Source organism: Bos indicus, chromosome 10, assembly GCF_029378745.1.
Source record: "Bos indicus isolate NIAB-ARS_2022 breed Sahiwal x Tharparkar chromosome 10, NIAB-ARS_B.indTharparkar_mat_pri_1.0, whole genome shotgun sequence".
Taxonomy (NCBI): Eukaryota; Metazoa; Chordata; class Mammalia; order Artiodactyla; family Bovidae; genus Bos; species Bos indicus.
The window spans coordinates 58,567,445-58,587,493 of NC_091769.1; the positions used below are offsets into that span (position 1 = coordinate 58,567,445).

Consider the following 20,049-nt stretch of genomic DNA (forward strand, 5'->3'; position numbering starts at 1 on the left):
TCCGTGGTCGCAGAGTATGACTCGATAGAGCACGTACACATTCCTTGCCCCAACCCCCCACCCGCAGCTACACACACTGCGGGCAGATTGAAATCTAAAATCGAAGCTTTTTAGTGCAACATTCAGGACTCCACGTGTTCAGGCTGGCCACAAACTAACTTCTTGCAGGTATCCATCTCATGTTAACTACCTTTCCTTTTCCCCACCCTATATATCTTCAGACTTAAACATTAATCTAATCTTTGTTCCTCTAACCTGCCAGGTGCTAGGTCGCTTCAGTCGTGTCTGACTCTTTCCGACTCTATGGACTGGCCCATGGGCTCCTCTGTCCATGGGATTCTTCTGGCAAAAATACTGGAGTGGGTTGCCATTTCCTCCTCCAGGGGATCTTTCCCACCCAGGGGTCGAAACTTCATCACTTATGTCTTCTTACATTGGCACATCCTGTCACTTTACACTTCTAAGCCTTAGCTCAGGTTATTTTCTCTATTTGAAGGCAGCGTTTATGTCAGCCTCTTCCTAACACCCATCCTCTTCTTTTTCTTCTGTGGTGCATAGACTTTTGTGTCTCAATCCTAACACTTTTGGCGTTCTGCTTGGTTTTATAGTTGTATCTTGCTCCCTTCTACTTTTTGCCTCAGTGACGTAAATCACACACACAGTATAGGCTGGAAACCTTGTGACAGACAGTCTAGAAAAATCAGGGAATCCGTGACATCACGCATGAAAAAAGAGTCTAGAGGAGTCACTCATTCCAGGGGGCTCCTTTCGATGGTCTAGAACAAACTTGTGACGAAAAGGGGGAACAAAATAATTTGCTGTTAGACGTCTTCTCTACACAGTTCCAAGATATTTTTACTGTTTACATCAAATAAAATATCTAATGCACTGTACTTTTAAAAAGCACTAAGGGATTTAGATTTACAGAGGAGGGATTTCCTGGTGACGGGTGTCCTCCTGAGGTCAACTGCACTGACCATCATGCAGTGTGTTTGGTAATGGATTAAAGACTCAGAGAAGGAAACACACACCAGCGGTGCGTCTGAGAGAGGAATTGGGCCTTGGCCAGGAGAGGCCTCCACCCCGCCCCGCGGCCACCCCGGCGACCGCCCCCAGCGGCCGCAACCTAGAGGCTCCAAGGGAACTCCCGCAAGTCTGCGCGCGCAATCCCGGGACAGGGGTCCGCGAGGCGCGCGCTATTGCCCTGGAAACCTCTGTGCGCGCACGCGCACAAGCGGGGCGTGAGAAGACCTTGCTAAGGGCTTAACAGCGGGAGGAGGGGTTTACCCTTCCCCTCGTCCGGCGCTGCCCAGAGGGTGGACGCGCGCGCCGCCCACCTCCCTCGGGAGGAGCGTCTCTTCCAGCACGCGCCCGGCTCGCGTTCTCCCCCACCCTCTACCCCTCCCCCTCCCGCACACTTGCTCTCCTCCCGCATTTGTGCGCCGGTGCAGCCGGCGGTGGGAGCATCCGGGCATTTCCGCAGCCGAGCGGCGAACCGGGCGTCGGCGGCGGCGGCGGCGGCCGAAGAGCTTCTATAGCTGGGACGACGCCGGGGGGAGACGAAGCGGGGACGAGGCCTTAAGCCAGAGCCGCAGCGGGGTGGGTCCCGAGAGAGGCGGAGCGGGAAGCTTTCTCGCGGCCGGAGCAGGGACGGGAGCAGGGCTCTTTGCGCTCCTCGCGCATTCGCCTCACCAGCTGGGTCTCCGGAGATGCATCTGCATCAGGTCCTTACCGGAGCTGTCAACCCTGGAGACAACTGCTACTCCGTGGGCAGCGTCGAGGATGTCCCTTTCACGGTGAGCGGTAATCCGGGAGTCTGAGGGGAAGAGGCCGCGGGCTCGACGCGGGGGCCGAAACACCTTGTCCCGAGCCCACGCCTCCTCGGTAGGCTGCGAAGTGTTGGGGGGCCCCGCCCGCGTCCTCTTTGCACCCCAGCTTAGGGGGCGGGCCGTGGGACTGTGAGTCCTGCGACTGCTGAAGGAAATTACCCGTCTGGGGGAAGGTTTAGGAATCCACCGTACTGTCCGTCCTCAGCAAGCGGGCCCCTGGGGGTGACTGGACTAGAAGGTTCCTCGCCTAGGATGGCCCCCCGGTCTGCGGTGGAGGAAGGTGAAACCACTGAAAGCCCAGAGCGTCCGTTTCGCACCTGCTCTTGGAGGCGCAGAGACTCGGTCTGTCTCGGCGCGTGGAGACGATGCTGCACCTGGCTCCCCCTGCCCGCGGTGTTAGGGCAGCGAGGAGCCGCTGGAGCCGGTGGCTTTAAGCCCGACCCTCTGCCTCCTGATATGCAGAATCTTAATTCCCACACGAAAATGGAAAAATTAATTCTCTGCCCCCGAGAAATTTAGAATGGAATAATTAGAGTGACAGAGGCCTGGGGAGCTGTTATTTATCACGAGATCACGGTTTGGTAACCTCCCTAGATAATATTTTAATCCGTTTGCCAGGTAGGCTGGTTTGTTTATGAGATAAGGCAATGTTCAAATTTTATGACAGTGTTTTTGTTTGTGAGGTTAAAGTGTATGTAAACAGTAATGTGTTAGAACCTCTTAAAAATCTGGGTGAAACAGATATGTTTCTCAAGGAGCATGGCTGAATTAGTCCCTTTGAGAATGGGATGTTGTTAGTATAGCCAATTCAAACCAAGCCCTGGAGCTTCTTTTACCCGTAGAGAGACTCCGATGGATTCATGAGTTTTTTGTATTAAATTCGTCCTCTTCAGAACAAAATGTAGACGATGAGACCTCGACTAAATACACATTGTTATTAATAACCATTCTGCTTGGTAAAATTGGAAATAGTATAATGATGTGCTTTTAAGAAAAGGGAAACACTTTGTCTGTTTTCCAGAAGCATGTTTTTACAGCTGCAGAAATAAGAAAAGCTCCTGCAAAACTGCAGAATCATGTAGCACAGTGCATTCTGGAGCAGAAATTATCATTGTGATGCATTAGAGATAACCCCATAATATTGCTTTTTGGGCACTTTAATTGTAAATGTAATCAACTTGGCTTTGTACCAGTTTAGAATGAACCATTAGAAAATATAATTTGCCTGACTGTATTGTTATACCTATCCGTGTCAATGTTGTCATCTGTGTTTTGTGTACTGGTGACGTAAAAGATCCATATGGTGTTGAACTTGGGCTTTAGGTGTGTAGACAGTTTGGGGGATGTAGAAGATATTTCCTTCTCCCCTAGTTTTGTAGCTGGAGAGGAAGTTCACCAGGGTTAGAAGAGCAGGCTTTCTCCATCAAGAAACCAGTCTGGAATCTTGGCTTATGGGGTATCTCTGTACTATTATGGTGGTGGTAGTTTTTAGTTTTTATCTAGAATAGAGCGGTGTCTTATTGTGAGGCTGGTATATAGGGCTAAACAGGTTCAGGTGCAGTCAGGAAAAGCCAGTTAATGCTGCGCAGGTGTGGTTATGCTGTAGGCCGCCCATGACCAGGTCCTTGGAAATCATTTTCAAATCTTTTTCCTCCTCCCTCATTAGTCTGTTACCACGTCTAGCTGACTGTCTTCAGTGACTATCAGATTTACCCCCTTTCATGTCCTTAGCTTATTGTAGAACCTTATTTGTATTACTTAATATTAAGGATTTCAAAACTGGATTTTCTGACATCTCTGATCACTTCAGTTCATCCTCCATGCAACTGGTGTATAATAATCTTCAGATACCGTTTTATCCTTTTATTCTTGGCTCAATAATACTTAGTTGTTCCTGATAGCTGTATTGTGAAATTTAAACTTGTCAGATATTCTTCTGCTGTCTTTGACTTTATATTTGAGTGTGTACTCTTTATCTTGGCCTCTCTGCTACAGACATGCTAATCTTCTTACTCCAGCCTACATTTTTATGTAGACAAGAGAATCCTTTTTGTTTTCCCAAATAATGACTTACAGTTTACCTGGTTTAGGATGGCTGCCTGTGACACTGGGTCTTTTGGAATTTACACTCTTGTTGTATACCATCTCATTTTAATATCTTGGTTTTGAATGCACTGATCCAGCTATAATTTTGCCTTGAACTAGAAATGACCTTTTGGGCTCTGTGAAGAACAGAGTTGCTTGAAAAAAATGAGAACAAGCTGTTTTCAAGTACTTAGGAATCAGTTATTTCAATACCAGTGATAGTACAGGGAAAAATGAAATTAAAAAAATTAAAAAATGAAATAAAAAAACCTCCTTTATGTTAGCTTGCCATTTCATTTGTACAGGAATCAGATGAAGCAGCTCTAGTTCTGAGTCAGGTGACTAAAAATGGGACCAGCCAGGGCTGTAATGGAAGTCTCGTGACTTCTCATCTGGTGGGCTTTTTTTCTGTAGTATGTCTCTTTCCTGTCAGAGTCCTTGCTCTGAAGGGTGTGTTTGTGTGGAAGGCCTAGACATGGCCAGTGTAGAAGGAAAAACCATCTTGGAGCTAGCCAGTAGTAGTCTGAGGACCTTTTCAAAATTGGGCAGATCAATTATATCAGAGTCTACACACAAAGTTTTTGAAAAAGAGTTGTAAAAGAACTTTAATGTGTTCATGACATTGTAATTGGAATACAGTCATCTATTTATATTGCACCGTGTGTGGTGGCGGTGTTGTCAGGGCATGATCTCTGCTCTGTTGACATGGTGGTGCAGTTTGTAGTGGACAGTCCCAGTGATGAGTGTACTTTTAGTGCTGGCATGTGGGCTGTGATGCTTTTGACTTGTGTTTTGACAGTTTTTTTAAACACTCCATTGTAATTTTATAAATACACTTACATAAATGCCACCTTTAAATAGTTCTTTTCTCTTCAATATAAGTTCTGAGTTCTGGAAATATTGTTATCTTGCAATAAGTCAGGTCCCAGGTAGTTCAGGGTTGATCTTCTACCATGTATGAGCTTTGTTGTACTTTTATTATGCCATCAAGACATTTCCAGCTACCTTCTTAGAGGTAGGTAGGTGGATGTTTAAGGATTAATGCAGCAGATAGTGTAAATTTCTCCTTATTTATGTTGTTTATTACTCTCTGAAAATAGTCTTTAGTTTATTAATTTTACTTTTCTGTAAGTCTAGTCAAGGCTATGGTTTTTCCAGTAGTCATGTATGGATGTGAGAGTTGGACTATAAAGAAAGCTGAGTGCAGAACTGATGCTTTTGAAGTGTGGTGTTAGAGAAGGCTCTTGGACTGCACAGAGATCCAACCAGTCAATCTTAAAGGAAATCAGTCCTGAATATTCATTGGAAGGACTGATGTTGAAGCTGAAACTTCAAAACTTTGGCCACCTGATGCAAAAAGCTGACTCATTTGACCCTGATGTTGGGAAAGGTTGAAGGCGGGAGGAGAAGGGGACGACAGAGAATGAGATGGTTGGATAGCATCACCGACTCAATGGACATGAGTTTGAGTAAACTCTGGGAGTTGGTGATAGACAGGGAGGCCTGGCGTGCTGCAGTCCATGGCGTTGCAAAGAGTCAAACACGACTGAGTGACTGAACTGAACTGAAGCATTAGAATATTAATTAAAACAATGATGGTACATGATGATTATTAATATTAAAATATTTTTTCACTTAAGGGGTATAGTCTATATTTTCAGACATATAAGGGGTGTTGATGTTATTTACTCCATTCTAATATGAATTCAACACACTGAAGGATATTAACAAAAATTAGCCATTTCTAGCCTCAGGGAACTTATACTGGCAGAGATAAAAATGATGTACATAATTACGATATAAGGCAGATGAAAGCGATCACATGTAGTTGGGAAGGTAAGAAAAGATTTCTTGGAAGATTGATACTTAGAAAGACAGAGAGTGGTATTAGGTGTTTCTGGATGGCAAGAACAACAAATGCAGGGCACGGGACATGGGTTCAGTCCTTGGCCCAGACAGATCCCACATGCTACGTGTAACTAAGTCCGTGTGCCGCAACTACTGAGCCCATGCACCTAGAACCCACAGGCCACAGCTGCCCAGCCCATGCTCACAGCAACTGGAGAAAGCGTGCGGGCAGCAACAAAGACCCGGAGCAGCAGAGTCAAGGAGTGGTACGATATAAAGGACGTACTTGTTTAGTTGCTCAGTTGTGTCTGACTCTTTTGCAACACCATGGATTGTAGCCTGCTGGGCTCCTTTGCCCCTGGGATTTCCCAGGCAAGAATTCTGGAGTGGGTGGCCATTTGCTCCTCAAGGAGATCTTTCCCAACCCAGGGATTGAACCCGTGTCTCCTGCCTTGGCAGGCGGATTCTTTACCCCGGAACCACCTGGGAAGCCCAAAGGATGCATTACTGGGTGACTGTTCTTTCACAAAAGTGGTTAAAAACAAACACAGGACTTAAAAAAGCAAAACAAGACTTCTTTATTAGATAGCAAATTCAGTTAGAATTTTGAGAAATAGGATTCGTAAACATTACCTGGGGCTTTTTAACTTTCTTTGCTGCTCTGGGTCTTTGTTGCTGCCTGCATGCTTTCTCTAGTTGTGGTGAGCATGGGCTTCTTTTCTAGAGTGTGAGGGCTTCAGTGGTTGAGGCTCATGGGTTCCAGGTGCCTGGGCTCAGTAGATGTGGTACTTGGCTTAATTGCCCCACAGCAAGTGCCATCTTCCTGGGTCAGGGATTGAACCCATGTCCTGTGCATTGGCAGGCAGATTCTTAACCACTGGACCACCAGGGAAGTCCTTTACCTATAGCTTTTTGGGAAAATGTATTTTCTGACATTCCTGACTTTTATTATTATTTTTTCTAGTAATGAAATGAATGAAAAAAAACCCTTTATTTAAAAGTTAGAAGATAATATTATGATTTTTTTGACATTTAGATATATTTTAATTCTATTGTAGCATAATAGTATTCTAGTCCCAGAATTACAGCAGCACTAAACTTTGAAAATAATCAGCTTGTTTATGCATTTAACAGATATTTGTTGAGCACATGGATGTGTGTGGCTCTGTGGAGATTTTAAAAAACAGAACAGAACATAGTCCTGATTTCAGGGAGTTTATTAAAAAGTGCAAGAACCTGGTAATCTACTAGGGGAATTAAGACATATACTTCACCACAGCAGGCCAGCTGTGTGGTATTGTGAGGTATTTAAATTCTTGGAGGAATTCAGAGGAAAAAGAGATCACTTTTGGCCGGGGAAACTGGGGAGTTGGACAGAAAAACTGCTGCTATCCTGACTGGTTATCAACAGGTATTAAGGACTTTACCTATGCTGAGAATAAAGGAAAGACAGAAGTCAAGAATTTAGAGTGGACTTGTTTTCCAGGAGAAATTGGCCCATTTATTCTGGGAGAGTAGCTTCTTGTGTATTTAAATTGATACATTTTAGAGTTTGTAGCCTTGTATTCATTGTTAGCCTTTAGGTTAATAGGAGGTTCTGTAAGTTTTTTACTATGTCCCTGTGTAGATTGTTAATTAGCCTCCCTTTTAGAGAAGACTCTTGGCAGCTACCCTGAAACTCTGGGTACAGCCCCAACTAGTGCCTCCCTAGAAATGGGAGGTCAGAGACCAGCTACTCATAGGACCCTTGGTTAAGTCACTGAACCTTTTTTAGGTTTATCATCTGTAGAGTGAGGTTCTTAAATTAGGTTCTCTTTAAGTATTCAGACCTTGGATGGCATTATATGGACCTCTCTAGGAGAAAATGGAACCAGAAACATAAAGTAACTGTGGTGAGGTTGTGGGTCTGGAGTCTGTGTACACTGCCCGTCCACTTGTATGTATGTACTAGACTGTTGGTCACACTTCACAGTCAGGGAACCTGGACCTCCATTCTGGCTCAGAGATTAAGCCGTACAGAGCCTTTGTGAAGTAGTGGGTCTTCTTTGGGCTCACAGTTGAGAAGGAGGCTCTTGTTTATGATTGTATTCTCAGTATCTGGTCCTTGGTACTGTCAGAGTGCAGTATGGAGTGGGTGGGAGATGGGGCCAGGGTGATGGTGTTCAGGGTCTCTATCCCGTTAGATAGATTTACTCCTTTACTTTCTGTTCTTAGCTTTTTGGGTATTTAAAAGATGACTTTAGAAATTATCTTAAAAGATGATATAAATGAACTTATTTACAAAACAGAAATAGATTCATATAAAAAACAAACTTGGTTATCAAAGGGGATGTGGGGTGGGGGAGAAAAATGAGTTTGGGTTAACATATACACACTACTATATATAAAATAGGTGAACTACAAGGGCCTACTGTATAACACAGGGAACTATACTCAACATCTTAGAATAACCTACAAGGGAAAAGAGTCTGAAAAGGAATGCATACATGTGTATACCTGAGTCATGTGCTGTACATTTGAAACTAACACAGCATTGTAAATATGTAAATACTTCAATAAAAAGATTTTAACATCTTTTTAAACTTGGATCTTGAGACACTTAGAACAAATTAGTTTCAATATTTAATCAAAAAGAGTATAGGATGTTGGGTTACAACCTCAAAGGTGCAGTGGAAAAACAAGTCATGCCTGACCAATTTAATTTCCTTCTATGATAGAATGCAAAGCAGTTTAAAAGGGGATACTAATAGAGAATATCTGTAATTTAGATTCAGTAAGGGTCTTCTAACTTGTGGCTTATCTTTTAAACAAGTTTGGAAACCAAATATTTTAATATTATGAGAAGTTTCAGGGTTTTCAATCTTTTTGAGTTTGTAGAATCCTTTTTCATTGTGTTTTTGCTCTGGAATGCTAATTCATGATATATTAGGACCTGTTATTGAGGAAGCAGGTGCAGGCTACACAGGTGGTGTGACTATAGCCCACGTAACCCAGGCACTTGATACATAACACAGGAAACCAATCGACTGTGCTTTTATTCTCAATCTGTCTCATGTTATGATGGCTAAGGGCTCCTTTAATGCTCCCCTTTCCCTCCATCCTAAACACACAAAAAATATGGTTAGCGTACATCTTTTTGATGGAGAAGTCACTCAGTATAAAGGGGTCACTGGATAGAACCAGGCTCCTTTAAACATAGTACATGATAATTTGGTGTGGTGATTTGAAAAGCATAAATGACATCCTCTTAGATTATCATTGGATATATGTTCCTTTAGGGGTATTCCTTTAAAAATTGGACTCTTTCAGGAATAATAATTTAATTTATACTAAGTCATGTTTTCTTCTGTGGTTTTAGAAAAACCTAGGAAACGGGAGACTATTTGGGGATTATGCAAGGGGGCATAGAGAGACCCCCCCGGCCAAAAAAAAAAAAAAGTTTTGGCTCAGTCTGAATTCAGAGACACAGATAGCTTACATGGTAGCTACAGTTCAATAATAAGGCTGATATTTTTCTAGGAGTAATGACTTTGGTTTTGTGATATGCCAGCAGCCTCCTCAAGTTTTCTCTGGCCTTGACTATGTCTCTACTTAAGAGGATCTAATCAGAAGGAGATATTCAAATTATTATCATGTACTCTAACCATAACATCGGAGAAGGCAGTGGCACCCCACTCCAGTACTCTTGCCTGGAAAATCCCATGGATGGAGGAGCCTGGTAGGCTGCAGTCGAGTCGGACACAACTGAGCGGCTTCACTTTCACTTTTCACTTTCATGCATTGGAGAAGGAAATGGCAACCTACTTCAGTATTCTTGCCTGGAGAATCCCAAGGAAGGGGAGCCTGGTGGGCTTCTGTCTGTGGGGTCGCATGGAGTCGGACACAACTGAAGCAGCTTAGCTTAGCAGCAACCATAGCATCTTTTATATGGATAAATTGTCAGTGTTTCCAGCAAAAGCCAGTTCCTCTGTTGGTACCGATGATCTTAAATTGGAAGTCATTTTACCCCACGTAAGGCATTTGGCAGTATCTGGAGATGGGTTGTTGATAAGGTTGTGGGGGAAGGACTATCATCTAGTGGGAGGATGCCAGAGATCCTGATCAATATCCTTTGATATGCATGACAGCCCCCCCTCCCACCATGAAGAATTAGCCTGAATTGTCAATGCTGCTGCCATTATGAGAAACCCTGGTTAATATCCTAGGTCCCATCTCCTCTTATCTACTCAAGGGTATTGCTTTAACAGTTTTTCTTTTTGCTGTCCTATAAAATTGCTTTTTATTCTTCTTTGAAATAGTTTCTTCATTTTCCTCTCCTGGTTTTCTTTTACTTCCCTTAAGTACTTCTCAGCCTGATTCCAGATTGCTGTAACTAGCTGTTTCTTTAATATCTCCCTCTCGAGTGTAATAGCTATCTGATAATATTCTCCTCCTTCAGCCTTCTCTAAATCAGTAAATGACTACCTTATCTTTTTTCCTCCCTCAGTTCCCTTGGAATCTTTTCTTTCATTTCCACTCCAGACCTAATGTTGCCAATTTCTGTTGGCTATTCTTCAAAATGCATCCAGAATCTGCCCACTTGTCACCTGTGCTGCTCCCACCCTGGTCCAGGACACCATCATCTTTTTCCACAATTACGGCAATAGGTTCTTAATGGGTCTCCCTACCTGGTCTGCTTTTAGTTTTATCCTTCTTCAGTTTATTTTCAACACAATAGTTGGAATGATCCTATTACTGTATAAATCAGATGTTGTTAGTTTCTTGTTCAAAATTTTCAAATGACTTTTTTTTTTCCCCCAGAGAAAAGACCCTAGTGCCTTCAATGCCCTTTATTACTATTTCTTTAAGCACCTAGAACAAAAACTGTTGGGTATAAAAAAGTACCCAATAAGTTAATAGATGAAAAAGGACACCTTAGTATAATATGAAACATTCTTAAGTAAACATGACCACTTTTATAAGATTATTTTATAATACTTTTGATATAGGTCAATGGCAGTTAGGCCATATTTATATAAATGAGTTATAGAATGGGGGCAGGGAAAGCTCAGAGAATACAGTCCAGGTATAAAGCTTCATTGATCTGGTTTAATCTGTGTGCGTGCATGTGTGCTCAGTTGTGTCTGACTTTGTGATACTGTGTACTGTAGCCTGCCAGGGTCCTCTGTCTGTGGGATTTCCTAGGCAAGAATAGTGAAGTGGGTTGCCATTCCTTGCTCTAGGGGATCTTCCCAACCCAGGGATCAAACACGCATCTCTTGCATCTCCTGCATTGGCAGGCAGATTTTTTACCCCTGAGCCACCTGGGAAGCTCCTGGTTTAATCTAAGGATGCATATTAATATATTAAGAAGAATTGACGGAGAAGGCAATGGCACCCCACTCCAGTACTCTTGCCTGGAAAATTCCATGGATGGAGGAGCCTGGTAGGCTGCAGTCCATGGGGTCACAAAGAGTCGGACACGACTGAATGACTTCGCTTTCACTTTTCACTTTCATGTGTTGGAGAAGGAAATGGCAACCCACTCCAGTGTTCTTGCCTGGAGAATCCCAGGGACAGGGAGCCTGGTGGGCTGCCGTCTCTGGGGTCGCACAGAGTCGTACACGACTGAAGCGACTTAGCAGCAGCAAAGAATTATGATGTTGATCTTTCTTTTTCCACATGGTTTATTTGCCATCTGTATGTCTTCTTGGTAAAATATCTGTTTATATCTTTCACCTATTTTTCTTTTCATTAACAAATAAATAGCTCCTTTTTATCCTCAAAAAAAAAAAAAAAAGAAGAATTGACAGATTTTATGCCTACTAAGCAGTTCTAAATTTTTCACAGTTGTGTTTTTAAATGACTCTAATACTATTAGCAAGGTGAAAAGACAGCCTTCAGAATGGGAGAGAATAATAGCAAATGAAGCAACTGACAAACAACTAATCTCAAAAATATACAAGCAACTCCTACAGCTCAACTCCAGAAAAATAAATGACCCAATCAAAAAATGGGCCAAAGAACTAAACAGACATTTCTCCAAAGAAGACATACAGATGGCTAACAAACACATGAAAAGATGCTCAACATCACTCATTATCAGATAAATGCAAATCAAAACCACTATGAGGTACCATTTCACGCCAGTCAGAATGGCTGCGATCCAAAAGTCTACAAGTAATAAATGCTGGAGAGGGTGTGGAGAAAAGGGAACCCTCTTACACTGTTGGTGGGAATGCAAACTAGTACAGCCACTATGAAGAACAGTGTGGAGATTCCTTAAAAAACTGGAAATAGAACTGCCTTATGATCCAGCAATTCCACTGCTGGGCATACACACTGAGAAAACCAGAAGGGAAAGAGACACGTGTACCCCAGTGTTCATTGCAGCACTGTTAATAGCCAGGACATGGAAGCAACCTAGATGTCCATCAGCAGATGAATGGATAAGAAAGCAGTGGTACATATACACAATGGAGTATTACTCAGCCATTAAAAAGAATACATTTGAATCAGTTCTAATGAGGTGGATGAAACTAGAGCCTATTATACAGAGTGAAGTAAGCCAGAAAGAAAAACACCAATACAGTATACTAATGCATATATATGGAGTTTAGAAAGATGGTAACAATAACCCTGCATACGAGACAGCAAAAGACACACTGATGTATAGAACAGTCTTATGGACTCTGTGGGAGAGGGAGAGGGTGGGAAGATTTGGGAGAATGGCATTGAAACATGTATAATATCATGTATGAAACGAGTTGCCAGTCCAGGTTCATGCACGATACTGGATGCTTGGGGCTAGTGCACTGGGACGACCCAGAGGGATGGTATGGGGAGGGAGCAGGGTGGAGGGTTCAGGATGGGGAACACATGTATGCCTGTGGCGGATTCATTTTGATATTTGGCAAAACGAATACAATTTTGTAAAGTTTAAAAATAAAATAAAATTAAAAAAAAAATTAGAGATTAACCTGATACCTGGACTGTAGGGATTCTGTATTTTAAGTTACAGGTTTTAAAAAATAGCTGAGGTGGGGTGGGGCCTGAAATTGAAAATTGAGTCCAACAAAGACTTGATTGAGGTGGTTGCCCCATGTGGTGGTAAACTGAACTCAGCTAAAGCAGTATTCCTGATTAGAAACAAGATTTTCTTTAGAAAGTAATTTTAAGAATGTTGGGAATTCCCTGGCGGTCCAGTGGTTAGGACTCCATGCTTTCACCTGGTTGGGGAAAGCCTTGGGGAACTGCCAAAAAAAGAAAAAAGAATGTGCTAATAAATACACTCCTGGAACATTTAAACATGACTATCATTTTATGCTGAAAAAATTTTATATAATCCAAAGCCCAGGTTGGCCATTAAAACCAAAAGCAAACAAAAATCATTAAGAATTCGATTTTTTGTTTTAATATTATTAATATGGTATTTAGTGTTAAAAACTCAACAGTGCAAACAATGATGAAATATAGAAAGTGGAAAGGAGAGTTTCCTTTTCCCAGGAGAATTTTGTTTAGCCTAACTTCCTGGTTATCTTTGATTGAAAAAATATTTGAGTGCTTAAGCATTGTGCATACCCTCTAAGGCAAACCAGTTATTAAAAATACACTGTTGTATACTGTTGGTGTGTATTGCTATAAGCTGTAAACTAGTAAAATTGCTAAAGTAGTTGAACAGTAGCTCTTCTTTCTGGCAATATTTAATAGTGCTCGTTGTATGTGGTTGATATATAGAAACAATTTTTTTTGAAATGAAAGGATTAATATTCATCTTGTATGTTAAAGTGGTATATGAAATGAAATGTTTTACGATTTAGATTTGGTATAGGAATTTTGAATCTTAGAATTAAAGAATTTAGTCAAAGCCACACAGCAAAACCTGTGGTAGGATTAAAACTGGAACCAGTAAGCAGATGGGATCTAATTAAACTTAAAAGCTGTTGCATAGCAAAGGAAATCATTCACAAAGGGAAAAGACATCCTGTGTAATGGAAAGTATTTGCAAATTGTGTGACTGACAAAGGATTAATGTCCAAAATATATAGGTTAAAAAAAATAAAAAACAACCCAATAAAAAAATGAGCAGAAGACCTGAGTAGATGTTTTTTGTTTTTGTTTTTCCCAAAGAAGACATACCTCCAGAGAAGGCTAATAGGCACATAATTATCAATGCTGAGCATTTTTTTTTTTTAATCAGAGAACTGCAAATTAGAACAGCAGTGAAGTATCATCCCATACCTATCAGAATGGCTGTCATCAAAAAGTCTGCAAATAGTGAATGTTGGAGAGGATGTAGAAAAAAAGAAACCCTTGTACACTCTTAGTGGAAATGTAATGATGGTGTGGGTACTCCGGAAAACAGTCTGGAAGTTCTTCAGAAAACTAAAACTATCATATAGTTCCATGCCTGAGTATATATCCAGAAAAAATGAAAACACTAAATTGAAAAGACAACTTCACCCCAATGTTTGTTTATATTATAGCTGGGATATGGAAGCAACCTAAATGTCTATCAGTAGACAAATGGATAAAGAAGACGTGGGGTATGTGTGTTTGTATTTATATATACACATATACATACGCAATAAAATAGTATTCAGCCATAAAAAAGAATGAAATTCCACCATCTGCAGCAGTGTGGATGAACCCATGAATATTATGCTTAGGGTTGTTGATGTTTCGTTGCCAGTTGTGTTCCACTCTTTTGTGATGCCGTGGGCTGTAGCCTGCCAGTCTCCTCTGTCTACAGGATTTCCCAGGCAAGAATACTGGAGTGGGTTGCCATTTCCTTCTCCAGGGGATTTTCCTGACCCAGAGATAGAACCCATGTCTCCTGCTTGGCAGGTGGATTCTTTACCACTGAGCCACCTGGGAAGCCCCGTGTTTAGTGAAGTGAGTCAGGTAGAGACAAACACTTCATGATGTTACTTACATGTGGAATCTAAAAACTAATATAAACAAATGATATGCAAAAATAAAAACAGAAGTGGACTCAGATATAGAAAATAAACTAGTAGTTACCAAAGGGGAGGGGTAAGGGAGGAGGGGCAAATTAGGAAAACGGGATTAAGAAACACAGAGTACTATATATATTGGGCCACCCAGAAAGTTTGTTTGGGTTGTTCCATAATCCAAATGAACTTTTTGGGCAACCCAATAGAATAGGTAAGCAGCAGGGATATATTGTAAAGCACAGGGAATTATAGCTATTTTTATCTTATAATAATTTTTAATGTAGTGTAATCTATAAAAATATTTTTATATTTGCTGAAGAGACTCTTGTCCATTGTGTATTCTTGCCTCCTTTGTTGATTAGTTGGTGGGAGGTGTGTCAGTTTATTTCTGGGCCCTCTATGTTGTTTCATTGATGTATATGGCTGTTTCTGTGCCAGTACCACAGTGTTTGACTACTGTAGCTCTATGGTATTGTCTGAAGTCTGGGAGGATTCAAATTATGTTTCTTCTTGATTCAGTTTTGGCAGGCTATATGTTTCTAGAAACTTGTCCATTTCTTCTTGGTTGTACATTTTTTTTGGCATTTAGCCTTTAATATTTTCTTATGGTATTTTGTATTTCTGTGATTTTGGTTGCTGTTTCTCCTCTTGCATTTTTTATTTTGTTTATTTGGCTCCTCTCTCTTTTCTTCTTGGTAAGCCTGGCCAGAGGTCTATTTTTGTTTATCTTTTCAGAAAATCAGATCTTGGTATTATTGACTTTTTAAAAAATCTCTCTTATTTCCTCTCTGATTTTTATTATTTCCTCCCTTCTATTGACTTTAAGTTTTGTGTTTCATTCTTGAAAGACATTTTTGCTAGGTTGAGGATGGCAATATTTTCTTTTTAGCGTCTTGAAGATGTCATCCTTTGTCTTCTGGCCTCCACTGTTTGTGTTGAGAAGTTAGCTGCCAGCCTGTTGCTCCTTTGGAAGCTGTATTTTTGCTTTTTTTCCCTCTAACTGCTTCTAAGATTTTTCTTGTCTTTCTGGAGTTTAACTGTGTTGTGTCTAAGTGTGCCTTTTTTTTTTTTTTTAATCTTCTTTGGGACTTTTGAGATTTTTGAACCTCTGAGTTGATGTGTTTCATCAAATCTGGAAATTTTTCGACTAATAGCTCATTGAATATTGTCTCTGCCCCATTGCCCTCATGAGACTAACACATTAAACATACATTAGACTTTTAGTTCTATGTCTAAAACTATCTCTACTGTATTTTCATTGTTTTCAGAAATCGTTTTTTTCTAAATCCCTTTGCTAATCCTATCTTAAGTAATATCTAATTTGCTCTATTGTACTTACTGCACTGGCTAGTCCTAGATTTTGTTTTATGTATGTGTATTATAGGATTGAAAAAAATGGTCCTTTTTTGCTGAAAGTTTTTATCATGAAGACATCTTGAATATCGTCAATTTTTCTTCATTGATATGGTCATGTGATGCTTTCTTTAAGCTATTAGTGTGATAAGTTACATTGTGATATTTTGCAAAATGAATTAGCCTTGTATTGCTGGTATAAATCCCACTTGGTTATGGTGTGTATTATGTTTTTTATATAGGACTGGATTTGATTTGCTAATATTCTGTTGAGTGCTTTTGCATCTGTGTTCATCTTGAACATACCCATTGTCTTTTCCCCTCATATTGTTCTTGTTTAGTTTTGGTATCATTGTAATGCTGGTTTTGTAAAATAAGTTTGTAAGTGTTTCTTCCTTTTCTATTTTCTACCAGGGATCAGGTAGAATTGATATCATTCTGTAAGTTCTTTAACAGTTAAAGAACTATTAAGGTAATTAATTCATCTGGGGTGTGTTTTTGTACTTTCTCATTTTGGAGGAATTAGTCTTTTTCTTCTGTTTCACTGTTAGATTTATGTGTGTGGAGTTGTTTACAGTATCTTATCTTTTTATTATTTGCAAGATTAGTACTGATATTCTTTCTTTTCTTGATATTTGTAACTTGTGTCTTCTTTTCTGTGTATACTTCTAGAGGTTTATAAGTTTAATTGAACTTTTTCAAAGAACTGTATTTTAAAAAATAATTTATTTTAAATTGAAGGATAATTGCTTTACAATATTGTGTTGATTTCTGTCATACATCAGCATGAATCAACATAGGTATCATATATCCCCTCCTCCTCGAATCTCCCTCCCTCTTCCTACCCCATCCCTCTGGGTTGTCAGAGAGCCTCATCTGAGTTCCCTGAATCATACAGCGAGTTCCTGTTGACCGTCTGTTTTCCATATGGTACTGTATGTGTTTCTGTGCTGTCTTCTCCATTTGTCCCCCTGGCCCTGTGTCCACAAGTCTGTTCTCTATGTCTGCATCTCCATTGCTGCCCTGCAAATAAGTTCATCAGTACTGTCTTTCTAGATTACATAGATATGCATTAAAATACGATATTTGTTTTTCTCTTTCTAACTTACTTCACTCTATATAATAGGCTCAAGGTTCATCCTCTCATTAGCACTGACTGAAATGCATTCATTTTTATGGCTGAGTAATATTACATTGTATGTATATACCACAGCTTCTTTATCCAGTCATCTGTTGATGGACATCTGGGTTGCTTCTGTGTCCTGGCTATTGTAAATAGTGCTGCAGTGAACATTGGGGAACGTGTGTCTTTTTCAATTATGGTTTTCTTAGGGTATATGCCCAGTAGTGGGATTGTTGGGTCATCAGTTCAGTTCAGTCGCTCAGTCATGCCCACCTCTTTGCGACCCCATGAATCGCAGCACGCCAGGCCTCCCTGTCCATCACCAACTCCCGGAGTTCACTCAGACTCACGTCCATCGAGTCAGTGATGCCATCCAGACATCTCATCCTCTGTCATCCCCTTCTCCTCCTGCCCCCAATCCTCCTAGCATCAGAGTCTTTTCTAAGGAGTCAACTCTTCGCTTGAGGTGGCCAAAGTACTGGAGTTTCAGCTTTAGCATCATTCCTTCCAAAGAAATCCCAGGGCTGATCTCCTTCAGAATGGACTGGTTGGATCTCCTTGCAGTCCAAGGGACTCTCAAGAGTCTTCTCCATCACCACAGTTCAAAAGCATCAATTCTTTGGCGTGCAGCCTTCTTCACAGTCCAACTCTCACATCCATACATGACCACAGGAAATACCATAGCCTTGACTAGATGAACCTTTGTTGGCAAAGTAATGTCTCTGCTTTTGAATATGCTATCTAGGTTGGTCATAACTTTCCTTCCAAGGAGTACACGTCTTTTAATTTCATGGCTGCAGTCACCATCTGCAGTGATTTTGGAGCCCAGAAAAATAAAGTCTGACGCTGTTTCCACTGTTTCCCCATCTATTTCCCAAGAAGTGATGGGACCGGATGCCATGATCTTCGTTTTCTGAATGTTGAGCTTTAAGCCAACTTTTCCACTCTCCACTTTCACTTTCATCAAGAGGCTTTTGAGTTCCTCTTCACTTTCTGCCATAAGGGTGGTGTCATCTGCATATCTGAGGTTATTGATATTTCTCCCGGCAATCTTGATTCCAGCTTGTGCTTCTTCCAGTCCAGCGTTTCTCATGATGTACTCTGCATGTAAGTTAAAAAAGCAGGGTGACAATATACAGCCTTGACGTACTCCTTTTCCTATTTGGAACCAGTCTGTTGTTCCATGTCCAGTTCTAACTATTGCTTCCTGACCTGCATACAAATTTCTCAAGAGGCAGATCAGGTGGTCTGGTATTCCCATCTCTTTCAGAATTTTCCACAGTTTATTGTGATCCACACAGTCAAAGGCTTTGGCATAGTCAATAAAGCAGAAATAGATGTTTTTCTGGAATTCTCTTGCTTTTTCTATGATCCAGCAGATGTTGGCAATTTGATCTCTGGTTTGGGGAACCAGTGTTATTCCTAGTTTTTTAAGGAATCTACATAATGTTCTGTTCTCCATAATGTTTGTAGTGACTGTATCAATATGCATTCCCACCAACAGTGTAATAGGGTTCCCCTTTCTCCACACCCTCTCCAGCATTTATTGTTTGTAGATTTTTTTTCTCTTTTTTTGATAATGGCCATTCTGACAAGGTGTGAAGTGATAGCTCATTGTAGTTTTGATTTGCATTTCTCTAATGAGCGAGGTTGAGCATCTTTTCATGTGTTTATTAGCCATCTGTATGTCTTCTTTGGAGAAATGTCTGTTTGGGTCTTTTGCCCACTTTTGGATTTGATTGTTTTTCTGGCGTTGAGTTGTAAGAGCTGCTTGTATATTTTTGGAAATTAATCCTTTGTCAGTTGTTTCATTTGCTTTTATTTTCTCCTATTCTGAGGGTTGTCTGTTCACCTTGTTTATAATTTCCTTTGCTGTGCAAAAGCTTTTAAGTTTAATTAGGTTCCACTTCTTTATTTTTGATTTTATTTCATTACACTAGGAGGTGGGTCATAGAGGATCTTGCTGTGATTTATGTCATGGAGTGTTCTGCCTACGTTGTCCTCTAAGACTTTTATGTAGTTTTGGTCTTACATTTAGGTCTTTAATCCATTTTTACTTGATCTTTGTGTATTGTATTAGGAAGTGTTTTAATTTCATTCTTTTACACGTAGCTGTCCAGTTTTCCCAGCATTTCTTATTGAAGATACTGTTTTCTTCCCATTGTATATTCTTGCCTCCTTTGTCAAACATAAGGTGCCCATAGGTGTGTGGGTTTCTTGCTTGGCTTTCTATCTTGTATCATTGGTCTATATTTCTGTTTTCATACTAGTACCATACTGTCTTGATGACTGTAGCTTTGTAATATAGTCTGAAGACAGGAAGGTTGATTCCTCCAGCTCCATTCTTCTTTCTCAAGATTGCTTTGACTATATGGGGTCTTTTGTATTTACAAGTTGTGAAATTTTTGCTTCTAGTTCTGTGAAAAGTAACACTGGTAATTTGATAGGGATTGCATTGAATCTGTAGATTGCATTTGGTAGTATAGCCATTTTCACAATATTGATTCTTCCAACCCAGGAACATGGACTATCTCTCTATCTCTTTATGTTGTCTTTGATTTCTTTAATCAGTGTCTTACAGTTTTCTGTATGCAGCTCTTTTTGTCTCCTTAGGTAGATTTATTCCTAGGCATTTTATTCTTTTTGTTGCAGTAGTAAATGGGATTGAGTCCTTAATTTCTCTTTCTGATTTTTTGTTGTTAATGTGTAGGATGCAAGTGATTTCTTTGTACTGATTTTGATTTCTGTGACTTTACTGTATTCACTGATTAGCTCTAGTAGTATCTTTAGGGTTTTCTATGTATAATGTCATGTCATCTGCAAACAGTGTGTTTTACTTTTTCTTTTCCAATGTGGATTCCTTTTATTTCTTTTT

At 40.5% G+C, this 20,049-nt stretch overlaps 1 protein-coding gene across 4 annotated transcripts in view; it reads left to right on the plus strand.

Moving 5' to 3' along the window:
• The first annotated feature begins 1,078 nt into the window (after positions 1-1,078).
• Positions 1,079-20,049, plus strand: part of DMXL2 (Dmx like 2) — a 166,686-nt gene continuing 147,715 nt past the window's right edge. For 2 of the 4 annotated variants that reach the window (XM_070797547.1, XM_070797550.1), the window contains exon 1: positions 1,080-1,796. In XM_070797547.1, the coding sequence (XP_070653648.1) occupies positions 1,710-1,796 (87 nt within the window). In that variant the 5' untranslated portion in view covers positions 1,080-1,709. Of the gene's footprint in view, positions 1,797-20,049 lie in introns of all 4 variants that reach the window. The other 2 variants (XM_070797549.1, XM_070797548.1) reach the window with 2 other exon arrangements.